Below are 13115 nucleotides of genomic sequence, written 5' to 3'. Positions count from 1 at the left end.
AGCGGCGCGCGCGTTTGCGTTCGCTAATTACGCGCCACAACGTTGGCGGGGTGTTAACAGCGCACAAACGATGAAAGAGCTGCGATCGAGCACCTTTAAAGGGAAATCGGCCTAAAAATATATTTCAAAGGGCAGACAAAAAAGGCCCACGATGTGTGAATCTGGATTGTGACACGTTTCAGGTTCGTGGACGCGTCGGAGGCGTGCGCTGATGCACATGGTTACAGCTGATCTAACTGCATCATTAGCGTGCCGTGCCACCCGTCACAATGTCTCCCGTGTCTTTACAGTCGGCGGAGGCTTCCAAAACGAGCCACCCTCCACTAGTCCTCCTGCATATGCCATCTCGGCGCTTTGTACTGTGCCAACATCCCTAAGTGCCCCCTCTCTCTCTCTCGCCCGACTTCTCTTTCTTGTGCCCTGCCTGCCAAGCAGCCCGGTGGGCACTGTCTCTGCAAATTGACGATATTTAAGTGCCAACGTGGGAGTTAATTTTCTTGTGTCTGATGTTTGATGTCAAGTATCATCTCAAAGTCTGAAGCATGCAGCCAAAGCTCTTAATGAGCCTTTTCTGGTGTTGTGAAGCGTCTCATTCCTTAGTTCCTGAAGGATTCTCTTCCTTGACTTAAAGCTTTCGTGACTGCAGGAATTCATACTCTTTGGGTCTTTTGGTAAAGTCACGTAGATAGAAAAAAAAAATCACCACCGCTACCCGTGGTGGCCCACCTTCACGGTGTCGTGTGGCAGTCAAAAGGATACATTTTGTTATTCTAAGAGCTGGGATTTAACAAAATTAAGTGACAAGCAATCAACCCCCACTATACTTGAGAACCCGCTTTTATCACAGTCGGCAAAAGCCTGGGTTTGAACCCAGGAGGTCAGCGGTGCTAACTCAGGGCTCCGACCCCTACTTTACCGGGTCAGAGTGCATTGTGGGTTGCTAAATATTGAATATGGAGAAAAAAACCCGGTCTCAGATTCAGAGAGTCGGACAGTGACTTCAGGAAACCTGTAATTTAGTCAATCTTTTATTTTTGGTTCAATGCTTGCAAATATCATTTGTGTGGGCAGAATTGTATTTTCGTCAAAATAAACCCAAAATGTTGCCAACATATGTCAGTGTTAGATGTTGGCACCTTTCATGAGTAATTGTGAGTGAATGGATCTGACGGTATAATATTTCTCACGCAGAAAAACGAACACAAAAGAAAATTAATTCAGTGCCTTGAAAAAACTGGACAGTGTTTTGTATGAGAGAGAGGAAAATGTGAAAATGAAATACAAGAGGAGATCCCAATGTGATGGTAAATGATAAATTGATGATCATGATAGTGGAAAGAGACGTCGAGGTAAGAGATACCAGGTAATAGGGCCAAGAAGCTCACCACAAACCGGACGGTGACTGCTGTTTTTTTTTATCCACCTACATTTCCCTAATCCGCGTGAAAAATTCCGTTTCACATCTTACTCGGCTCCACACAACATCGCGCATCGTGTCATTACACTGACTTGTTTTCCTGCCAAATGTGTAAATATGATACAGTTACAGTGTGGATTTGCATAGCGTCTAGGCCAAACCTGTCTCAAGAGGCTGCATTAATCATGGTGGTTGAACAAAGGGTTTTTTTTTATAGTGGAGGAGAAAAATTGTATTCAGTGGGGTCACACGCAAATAAATAATATTTTCCTTTACAAATACCATTGACATTATCCACACTCACACATGTCCTGTATAATTGAAAATACAAAACATATTTATCCTTTGATACATGACGTATTGATTTCTTTAATGTGCAGCAAAAAAAATCCAGGCCAAGCAATTTGTGTTTCCATTCCGTAAAGATGCCTTGTTGCAGCAAAAATCCACGCCAGTTTTTGCAGCCTGCCCCCAAAGCGTCCTTATAAGGATTGTGTTCCCACCCACATTTGCGTGTGGCTTTAGACATTGTGCTGTAAGGCACGGGCTGTGCGTGTGCCGGAGTGGGGCGGGAATGACGGGGTGATGGGTGGATGTGTGACTTGGGGGGGGGTGGGTAGGAGGTGGGGGTGGCTGGGAGGAGTGAGCCCGTGAGCCAACGCTGACGCTTCGTTAGCAGTGGCAGCAGCTGTGTTTACAGTTCCTTCGTGCGCTGCACCGAGATGTCAGCAGCTCCTGTCGTTCGTCGGCGGCGCGTGGAGACACCGCACGCACGGTCAACGACGCGGCGGGCGCTGCGTGGACTGTCTTTCAATTGAGCGGCTCGCGCGAGCGGGGACCCGTGCGTCGGAGATGTCGTGAGTGCTTCTGCCGTCCTCCCGCTGCCGTGACGATTGAGCCTGCCCCGAGGTGAAGTGCCGCACGTCGCTGTCGCCGCCACCAGCGTCAGCGTGGTCGCGTTAATCCCCACGCGCGCCGCTCGAGCGCGTTGTGCAAGCTGTCAGGTGCGTGACCGCGAAGCGATGTAACGTGGCGTCCTGGGCGAGCCTGCAGCTGCAGCTGCTGTAGCTGATGCCAATGCTACTGCTGCTGCTGCCATCGCCACAGTGGAGAGGGGAGGGAGACTGCTGCATGAGGAAAGAGGGCCTCGAGACGTTGGGCGATGAAGGCAGCGTAAACAATTGATTTTGTTTACCGTCACGAGGACGCGATGATGGACCCGCACGACTCCCCAGTGCCGGGTCGCAAGGGCGAGTTTCAGAGGAGGACCGTGTGCCGCATCTCCGTGACTTTGGTCAGAAAGGAGCCGCTGGCGCTCAGGGAGGACGGCTCGGCTCCCGCCGGCGAGTTCGCCCCAGTGGCCAAAGGTCACGACGTTGCGAGCGCTCTTAACGGAGATTGCGCCGGCCGAGAAGGGGCTCGTGCCGGCAGCTACGAGAGCCTGACTCGGAGTGGCCTGGTCATGGGACACCAAGGAGCCAGCGTGAAAGCGCACGGCGATGGGCGGTTCGACACCAAGGTCCTCCCGTCCAACGTGGCCCTCCAGCGCGCACCGCCGGATCATTTCAACCATGGAGTGATGCTCGCCGAGAAGGAGGTGCACAGTCGGCCCTCGAAGGGCAATGTCCCTGCCGGTGTGGACGGCGCCGCTGGATCACCGGTAGGGAGTGCTGCTGGTGCTGCCCCCGGGAAGAGCGGCAGGGATGGCGCCGATGCTCAGCCGTGGCGCCCGGCGATGGCGCCAGAGCAGAGGAAGCGCGCTCACACCATCAGCTGCATCACGGGCCGCGTGGACGTGCCACCGCCCAGCCCGAGGGCCCTGCATCAGACAGTGTGGCGCCGAAACCCGGAGCTCGTGTTCCTGCTCGGCGAGAGGGCCCGCAGGAGCGCGCGGCTGCTGCGGGAAGAGCGGGCCAACCGCTGCCTCCCTCCTGGTCGGGATGGGTTGGAACCGGGGCTGGCGGAGCAGGGCTTCCAGTCCACGTCTGACGCTGCTGGTCAGTGCCCACCCACCTGGCATGAGCCTCACGAAAAAGAGAAACATTTTCAGAAAAAAAATGATTTACCTGTGGATTCTACTTCGTCCTCCCCAGCACATGCATTTCCCAAAGTGGAACAGAAGCCACATATGGAGGCTGTTAAACCGGCCACCCATGAAGGTGATGCAAATCAATCGGTAACGTTCCAGCCAGATGCTTGTAACCCCCGAGTAAAGCCGCGTAACAAAGCCACGTGGGAGGAGGGCTCTGAAGGGAGCTCCAGTGCATCCACTCCCTCAGGACGCCTGTGCGTGGAGGCCGAGCGGCAGACAACTCCACAGGTGCACAGCGGCGGTGGGGGCAATGCCATTGATGCCAGCGCAGGCGACCAAGTCCAGAACAGTGAGGCGGAGATGGTGGTGGCACATCACAGGGCTCGATCGCACAGCTGCGCAATGGCGACTGCCGCCGAGGCCCTCGCTCGTAGGAGATTCCAGCCGGAGCTGACGGACGTGCCGGAAGCGGCAGCGAGCAGACAAGCCCGCCCGGCCCTGCGGAAGAGAAGCCTGAGCCTTGGCCAAAAATTCCGAGAGCTGTCGCTCGGGAGGAAGCTCTCGAGCATGCGCGGCCGAGGCGGCGGCCCGTCGACGGACGATGAAAAAGAGAGCGGCGCTCCGGGCGGCGGTGGCAGAAACCTGTCGACCGAGCCGAAGGATGGGGAGACGAACGGTGAGGGCGGTGGGCGCGTGGTCCGGAGTCCGCGCAGAGATAAACCGGCGGCGGCGGAGGAGGGTCGGGTGAAGAGGCTGCTGAGCGGCGCGTTCATCAGGAAGAGGGACGTGGTCTCCGCATCCCCATCGCGAGGAGTCCTCGCCGGCAGCTGGGAGCTGCTGCCCGGGGCCCCGCAAGGCGGCGCTCACGCCAGCGACGGTAACAGCCCATCTCGACCTGCGTCGTGGGGTTGCTCGAATTTTGGGTGGAGTTTGGGCTTAGCCGGTTCGGATTGTGCGGTGCGCAAACGCGTGCTCTGTAGTTTTGTGCTCGTGCTGTTGGCTTGCACTCTTGTTATGTGTTTTGTGTAGGTCTCCTTTTTAACAGAGATCGGTGCTCGTTTGGTGTAAATTAAGGCGTTTATTCATTCATTCAAGATTGATCAGTGGTACTGCTCATAATGAATTACGTAATCGGAATTAACTGCCCTTTGTGAAACCATTGCTGGATGAAGGCCTCCGCCATGCTGTGTTGGTCGTGGGGGTTGTTTGACCATACTTCACCAAATAAGTGATTGTGGGTTTATGAAGGCAGAGGGGCCCAAGACCGATTCATATATGTATTATTCGCCACCTTACCACTGATATGCCCTATTGTGTCCATGGAGATAATAAAGATAAGGTCATTCAACACATTTTCATTAAATTCTATTGGACAATTCTAAAAGTCACATTTTCATACAACATGCCTCTCATGGCTGTAACATCGATGGAAATACTTATTTTTAGACGGAAAAAAGTTTTACAACCAATTAAAAACACACGCCTAGCGTAAACTATCGGATTTTATCATGCGTATGTTTTAAACAAAACTGTTCATGCGGCAGAAAATTTCAGAGCCACTTGAGCGAACTGGAAGGGGCCGCTCAACAGCACGTGTTTACATTTTGTTTTTAAAAAACGACACTGAAGCTGCCATTGAATTTTCGTGCCAGCTTGTTTGCGCAAAATAAAAATGCCGCATTCTGTAATTACGAGCCCAGGTTTACCAGCCCAGGTTTATTTTATGAGGTTCGGTTTTTATTGTGCGTACACGTGTGTGCGTGTCTGTATGTGTGTGTGTTTTTATTTATTTAGGCGGCTGGGTTTATGTTCACGGAGATGGCTTTTTTTTAGGGAGTGTGTGTTTGTGAAGGGATTCAGGCGTGTCGTGTCTTCGTGGCAGACACTTTAGGGATGTGGCATCTTTGGGGGGTCCATCCTTACCAGGGTGTTTACTTGTTGTAAAGCAGCCATCTCAAAATTATCAAAACAGCGCGGGCGTTACACAACCTAGCACACGCGTCTGGCAAGAGGCACTTGCCTTTCACACCTTGAAAGTAGCACGAGCTTGGAGAGAGAGAGACACCCTCTTCCACGCCAGTGGAGTTCTTCTTAATCAAAGGAGGCTGCTAAGGAGGATGATGATGATGATAATGATGATGTTGGTATTCAGTCCAGGCTTTCAGAAGCTATGATGGATTCTTGGTCGCCGAGTGCTGGCTATTGGAGCAATGGCTGTGGTAGCTCGGTGTTGGCTGTCAAAGCTCACTCCAGGCTGTTGTGATTCAGTGCAGGCTATTGTAGTCATAGACATGCAATGATTAAAACTCTCCTGCCCTCAAGTTAATCGGCGAATCGTTGGAATGCGGTGGCCATGATTTGATCGAAGAATCAAAAATGTTTTCCCTAACTTTTACCTTCTCATTTGTATTGTTTATCATATTTTGTCTCTTTGGGTAGAGTTTTGTTTTCAAATGTAAATATTTTGGACGAACCGCTGATAATCATTTCTCAGGCATACAATTGGATGCTTGTATCGCGAGCATAAGAATCGATGCATCGTTAATGCTGAGCAGCAGCGATGGCTGTGCTAGCTCAGTGTTGGCTCTTGGAAGCTGACAAGCAGGCTGCTGTGACTCGGTGCAGGCTGTTGTAGCAGTTCATCACACACTGCTGTAGATCACCGCTGGTTGTTTCGATCAGCTCTGGCTGTTGTAGTTCAGCGCCAGCTCTCACAGCTCATTTTGGGGAGTCGTACAGCTCTGCTGGCCGTAGTGAATCTGCTCTGGCTGTTGAAGGGAAAGAACCTCCCTACTGTGAAGGTGCCATCACCAGCAACTGCTACACAAGAGTTTTAACCTTGACAGCAGGAATGTTTGCATCTTCTAAAAGCTATTGCGGCGTTATAACTCGGCAAAGCTGCCACGTGTGAGCCCACCTGCTCGCTCCACCATGCCAGATTTTTGCCCGAGTGGCATCCTGCTTTGATCAGCATGGCAGAGCTCATGAATGTTTAGCTCAATCCCCGTCACTGATTCGCTCCACCGTGGCTGCAGCTGTGGAAATTTGTCTATGGCATGAAGGAAAAGTTGTTGTTGATTGCTGCTGTGTTCAACTAAACTCTTTTTATTCTACCAGGTGAATCCAACTGAGCTCTAACTATAGCTTTTTCAGAAGCGACCTGGTCACAAATGATAGCTGAACAAAGTGGCATATCATGTGGAAATGTATAGCAGCCTAATAAATAATTTTAAACACACCAGGTGACTTAACTCCCAATTATGTTGACTATACAACCTTTAACTATAGTTATCGCATGAGCAGTAGGCACAGGTCTGCGTCCGTCACCAATAGTTGCATAGATGGAATATTACAATCGTACAGAATTGGGGAGTGATTGGCCAACAAGCCATGGACCCCAGCGCCCTCCATAGGCTGCAAGGGGACGTTGGCGACAGTGCGGTATGACTCCTTGTATCCGTGACGGGAGTGGGGAGCGAACTTCGCGGGAATGCCGTCTGTAATCTTATCCTGTAACCACTATGGAACCATTCGCTGGTTCGCCACCACTGGACTTCCAATGTAAGGCCTTGGCTCAGGGTTCGCAGAGAGAGCGTAACGACGCTGAAACTCGATCCCCTGAGGCCTGTCCCATCTCTCACGAGCAAACGTCCCCAAAAAAGGCTCGGCAGAAACGATGCAGGAACTCGCGTGGGCACAGCCGCTGTGACAAAACGTATATTTAGGCGATGATAATTATTTCTTTTTTTTCCCCTCCAAAAATATCGTTGCGGGTCGCGAAAGGATGGGAGTTTCTTGTCGTGTGCCGTGCACATGGCGTGGGAGGGCTTGGATGAAGAATGGGTCCTCGTCGGGAACTGACTTTGGGGACGGTTTATCAACCACTCCCTCATTGAGCCACACCCTTTCGTGTGTGAATGCTCACATTTACAATCCCCGCATGATCATTATTCGTATCATTGTTATCCGCCAGAGTTTCTGCCCGTGTGTGTGTGTCTATCTGTAGGGGTTATCTCAGGTCGTGGTGTGCTTGCTGTTATTTGTGTCCCTGTCTTGTTGATTGCCGTTTGTGTTACGTTTCTTTATTTCTGTTGCCCGATGTCTACTTATGATTGCGATACATATTTCAGTTGCCACAACTGATTACTATAACTGTCCCCCAGCCTTTATCCGGCAGTATTCTGTCTCTCAGGTTGTCTGCAATTGAATCCCCTGTCTCTCTATCTGGTCCGTGTGAGTAACGTCCATTTTTTCATTGCTCTGTCCCTCACTAAGCTGGCTTATCTGTCTGTCAGTCCAAACGTCTTTCTGTCCATCTATATGTATGCAATCCTGTCCATTCATCAATGGGTTCATCTGTGTGTCCGTCAATAAAAAACTCAATTGGATGTTCAGCTTTCAGTTATTCTGTCCATTTGTCTGCTTGTTTTTGCATCAAGTCTCCTGTTGATATGTCTGTCCCTCTGTCCGTCTGCTTGCCCGCCTGCCTGTCTATCGGCCTACCTGTCTGTTTCCCCTGCCTGCTTGTCCGCTTGCCTACGTGTCTGCCTGTCCATTTCCGTCTCCGATGAGCATGGTTGACAACGTACGGTGCGAACAAAGTTCAACGTACATCTCTTTTCTCCTCTCCCTAACCGCTGCCCCCCCACCCTACTCCACGTCGTCCCGTGCCGAGGGCCCCCCCCCCCCTCCCTCCCCTGTGCCGTGCGCTTGCGAGGAGCTGCGAGCGGGGCCGCGTTACCGCGAGCGCCGCTTTTATTCGGCACCAAACCCACGGGAGAGCCTCGCAAGGATCAAAGCGCGCGGAGCCTCCTCCCGGCCGAGGATTTGCGCGCTCGCGTTTTTGGCCTTTGGGGTTAAACCGTCTCTCTTAAGCCCCGCGTCGCTCGGGGCGTCCGTCGCAAGCCTCTCTCGTGCGTTATTTTTAAGAGCTCGAGGGAGGAATTTTTTGTCCCCCACACACCCCCCCCCCAAAAGGTTCGCTCGCCCTGCTGTCGTAAGCAGCTGTGCCGGTGGCGGCGGCGGTAGCAGGGGTAGCACGGCGTAATTAGGACAGCAAAGGACGACCCTGAGCCCGGCAAAAAACGTGCTCAGTTGCGTGATTTGATACGAAAGGGGGGGGTGGTGGGAAAAACAACAACTAGGCACGATGCTAGTGGGGAGGGATTCTTTTTGTGACGGCGAGTCGAGGCGCCTGCGTCACCTCGACGGCAAGCCCGCGCACGACACGCGAGTGGCATTCGCGACTCTTAATTTATGCAAATTAAGCCCCAGCCAATTGCAAATGACGACACGACGACGAAAAAAAAGCACACGGTCAATAATTAATGAGCGACGTGACATTGGGAGCAGCGACAGCCTGTTCTGCTTCGTTACTGGGCAGAGGCAACATTGTCTCGAGTCTCAATTTGAATATCGAGACGAGCGCGTGAGAATTGTCGGTATCTTGGGCGGGGGGGGGGATGGGGGGGGGGTTGTGATTACATTAGAAAAGTGTAATTAGGCTTTCGTGTTGCACTGTACGCGAATGGAAAATTATTCAGCCCTGCAATTGATTGCAATTGATTGCAATTGATTCCAGGGCTGCAATTGATTGCAGGGCTGCACCGCTGAGTTGGCGAGATGTTAACTACCTCGCCTGGTATACAGGAGGTCGTGGGTACGATCTCGACCCTGACACCTGTTGCATATTTGGAGTTTGCATGTTCTCTCTCCATGTGGTAGCGTGGATTTTTCTCCGGGTCCTCCGGGTTTTCCCTCCACATCTAGAAACATGTGATTAGAATATTTGGCTGATAAAAATTTCCACATGATTGGGCTATCATTTGTGGCCAAGTCGCTCCTGAAAAAGAGCTTGTATAGCTTACCAAAAAAAATCCATAAAGAAGGTACACCATTCCGTCCTATCGTCTCCACCATTGACTCACCCACCTACAAACTGGCCCGATTTTTGTCTGAGACCTTACAACCATTCACTGGTAAGACCACCTCAGCTGTACTTAACTCAGCTCACTTGGTATCGTTAATTAAGGACATCCCACTATCTTCAGGTGATTTGCTTGTCAGTTTCGATGTAGTATCTTTGTTTACCAAAGTTCCTGTGCCTGACACCATTGCAATCATAGAAGATTTGGTCCAACAACGACTGAATGTTGATGTACCGGCCCTGGTTAGACATTGCCTCACCAATACTTACTTCACCTGGAATGGAGCATTCTACAAACAAGTTGAAGGTATCCCAATGGGTTCTTCCTTATCTCCAGTTGTAGCCAATTTTTTCATGGAAAATTTTGAGACAGATGCCATCCAGGCATCCACCCTACGTCCTTCCTTGTGGAAGAGATACGTAGATGACATGTTCATCATCTGGCCACATGGCCTACCAGCTCTGGGCCAATTCTTCAACCACATAAATTCCATGTACCCAGCTATCAAATTCACCATGGAGGTGGAAAAGTATGGCAAGCTACCATTCTTGGATGTTCAATACAGGAAAGCCACCCATACGGATGCCTCCCTAAAACCTGACTCCCACCACCATCCATCCCAGAAGAATTCCCTCATCAAAACTCTACACCATAGAGCTCGCTGTATTTCCGACCATCACCACCTAGTTAGTGAACTGGAGCACGTTCACCAAGCCCTCAAGATGAATGGATATTCAGACCTCACAATCCGTAAAGCTATCACCCCAACCATCCTGCCTCAGCAGCTCTCCCGCTATATTTTGTCCTGCCTCAGCAGCTCTCCCACTACAGTAAAACCTTGGATTGCGAGCATAATTCGTTCCGGAAAACGTGTTTGTAATCCAAAGCGCTCGTATATCAAAGCACTCGTATATCAGTTGTGATCACGTGACGCTCGGCAGACAAAGCGTACACACGTACTACTCGTATTGCAAGACCTCGCTCGTTTATCAAATTAATATTTATTTAAAAAAATTGCTCGTCTTGCAAAACACTCGCAGACCAAGTTACTCGCAATCCAAGGTTTTACTGTATATTATTTCACCTGATGACGATTGCTTGTGTTGCGATCGAAACGTCGTGATATTTTAATTTTTCATTATTATTTTTCTATCTACGTGGCATTACCGACAGACCCAAAGAATAAGAGCTATATTGCTCATTGGGCCTTACCTGGTAAAAAAAAAAATCTTTCTCAAGCCCCCACTGATGAAAGGCCCTGCACTTTTGGGAGCTCTTGAAAACCCCTCTAGAGGATTATTTGCCTACTCTTCCATGCTAGAGCCAAGATGTTCTTTGACGTAGTGAGAGTACCCACTCTTTACCACCACAAGACACGACCTGCTGATTGAATACATGTGGTGGCATCCCACTGTATGTATCCACATAAACGTACCCCTGGATAACCCCCCATGCCTTTATAGCTCGCTGTATTTTCTGTAATCTGTGTGTGAAAATAACACACGTATGAGAAAACAAGGCAACCACGGTATGAATAACAACAATAAAATATAACGGGCGCGCCTTTGATTTTCGCCCATCAGATCACGCTGTGCTCCGAGGCTTTCGTATTTGGCGGAATGGCCCAGTTTTTTTTTTCGCGGTCAGATACAGTATTCCGATTTGCTTGATGTGAGCTAATTATAATAATCCGTGTGGAAAGCCATCACGCTTAGAAGCGCTTGCACGCACAGCATCTGAGGAGTCGAGCTGGAGGTCTTGGGGGGGCTGCCAGGTCACATTCCCCTGGGGCACGCGACACTGAGACCCCACCGACGCTGTAGTGTCTGAATCCAGGAGTTGTTTTGTAGAATATTTTCGTGTTTGTATATTTTTTCTCTCTCTGTAATGTTGTTCCGTTTTTGCTGTCGGCGATCGTGTCACGACACAGAAGTGTCCCGTCGAAACATCTCTGGTTGCTGCAAGCGCATCACCGCGTGCTAGAGAAGAGCACGCAGGAGGTGCCATGGAACCGCTTCTGAGTGACCTCCTATCCGCACGCGAGGGGGCGCTGCACTTTGCCACATACTCTTATATAGAAGTCTTTCATCAGATGGCAATCGAAACCATTGAAATATTTTGTTGTCGCCCTTGCAAGTACACTAAACAAGTTTTAGCGCTTTTGCCCCTGTGGCGCAAATATGTTTTTAAATTCTCAGAGCTGAAATATTTTTCTGAGTTTAGTCAAAAAACTAAATTGTAACTTGATGCGACGTGGATCTTTTTCTGCCGTCATTCCTTGTCTGGGCCCAGACCATAAACTCGCTACACTCGAGACCCCTGTTTAATCACAGGTGAACCCAGAAACAGCAGAGCCACCTGGGAAACTCTTACCGGGTGTTCTTAACAGGGTGGTTCCTGCGGACTCCTCAGGACGTGTATGGGGTCATGAGACCTCACGAGAGTGGGGCGGATCTGCAGAAGGCTCAAGGGGTTCGTAGGCGATCTCTAAAATGCCAAGAGGGCGCTTGCTGGATTCGTACACCCCTCCCTCCCCCCTCCCTGCCGGCGAGGGGACTGCACTACAGCTGTGGGATCCAGAGCCGTGGCAGCGGTAACGAGGAGGGCAAGCGCAGGGTGGCACAGCGAGCCCGTCGTGTGCGCAACCGAGTGAGCGATCCGCTCGTCCACTCGCATGAACCGAGACCGTATAAAGTACTTTCTAGGGTAATAGCAATGCATTGTGCATGCACACCAGTGGCGATTATCTGAACAGGTCCTGGGCTTCTCCTAGGTTGTCTCAGCCTCAAATGAGTCCATGGTGTGGTGTGTGAACATCGCCACTAAGTAGGCAGAGGTGGCCGGACGTGGTCCTGGCCACCCACCTCCTCGTGTGTCGGCCGTGCCAGCCCTGATATGTGCTCGCGAACAGCACTTGGCCCAAACAGTCAGTTAAGGCTATACGGGGGATCTTTGTGTTCGTGTATGAATGTCGAGCCACCCTCAAATGAGCACCTGGTGCAGTGTGTAAACATTTCTACGAGGGAGACAAATACAGCCAGACGTAAATTCTAACCATACCAGCCGTGTGTGCCCGTGTCAGCCTTAATAACCGCTTGCTAAGAGCTCTTGTCCCTCCAGTTGGTAAGGCTGAACCGGAGCGATCTTTGGCTTTGTGTAGTGATTGTTGGCTTTTGTGTACGTGTGTGTTGAAAGAAAATATTACGTGGGTATTAACCCTCCATTACCCCTCTGTTTAAAGTGTTTTCCGTGCATGTAACAATTTGCAGTAATGCTGTTATTATCAGCATTACCCCTTCTAGCAATACAAAATGTAGCTTGGAACTAATCTCTTACATTGGAAATATTACCAGGTCATTTTTGCATCTGTTTTTTTTATTTTCATATTTTGTTAAATATCGCTAATACATGAAATATGTATTTATTCATTGTATTTACATGTCATGTTTGCATTGCATTCTTTTATAGTGAACATAATATTTTAATTATTACTCTGTATAGTTTGCGTGTGCAGCATATAACAAAGGCAGAGATCCCCTGTATAGCCATACAGATTGTTTGGGGAAAGTGTGACTCACGAACACTTATTGAGAATGGCACGGCACGCGTGGGGGTGGTATAAGAGGTGTAGCGTAGAACTCATCACATTGCACTACGAACCCGGGAACCTGGGTTCGATTCCCAGCCACAGCTAACGTCAACTACGGGTCACATGTCTTGGGCTCCCGAAAGTTGACTC

The 13115-nt window shown here is 50.2% G+C and overlaps 1 protein-coding gene across 3 annotated transcripts in view; it reads left to right on the top strand.

Moving 5' to 3' along the window:
* LOC144941196 (arf-GAP with GTPase, ANK repeat and PH domain-containing protein 1-like) overlaps positions 1-13115 on the top strand; it is a 165774-nt gene that overhangs the window by 47194 nt on the left and 105465 nt on the right. For 2 of the 3 annotated variants that reach the window (XM_078867799.1, XM_078867790.1), the window contains exon 1: positions 2052-4326. The exons of the other annotated variant lie outside the window; for it this stretch is intronic. In XM_078867799.1, coding sequence (XP_078723925.1) covers positions 2628-4326 — 1699 coding nt within the window. In that variant the 5' untranslated portion in view covers positions 2052-2627. Of the gene's footprint in view, positions 1-2051; positions 4327-13115 lie in introns of those variants that run through there. 3 annotated transcript variants of the gene reach the window in all.

The sequence above is a fragment of the Lampetra fluviatilis genome, chromosome 2 (genome assembly GCF_964198595.1).
Source record: "Lampetra fluviatilis chromosome 2, kcLamFluv1.1, whole genome shotgun sequence".
Classification (NCBI taxonomy): Eukaryota; Metazoa; Chordata; class Hyperoartia; order Petromyzontiformes; family Petromyzontidae; genus Lampetra; species Lampetra fluviatilis.
The sequence above is the reverse complement of the archived record's forward strand: the minus strand, read 5'-3'. Positions and strand labels throughout refer to the sequence as shown.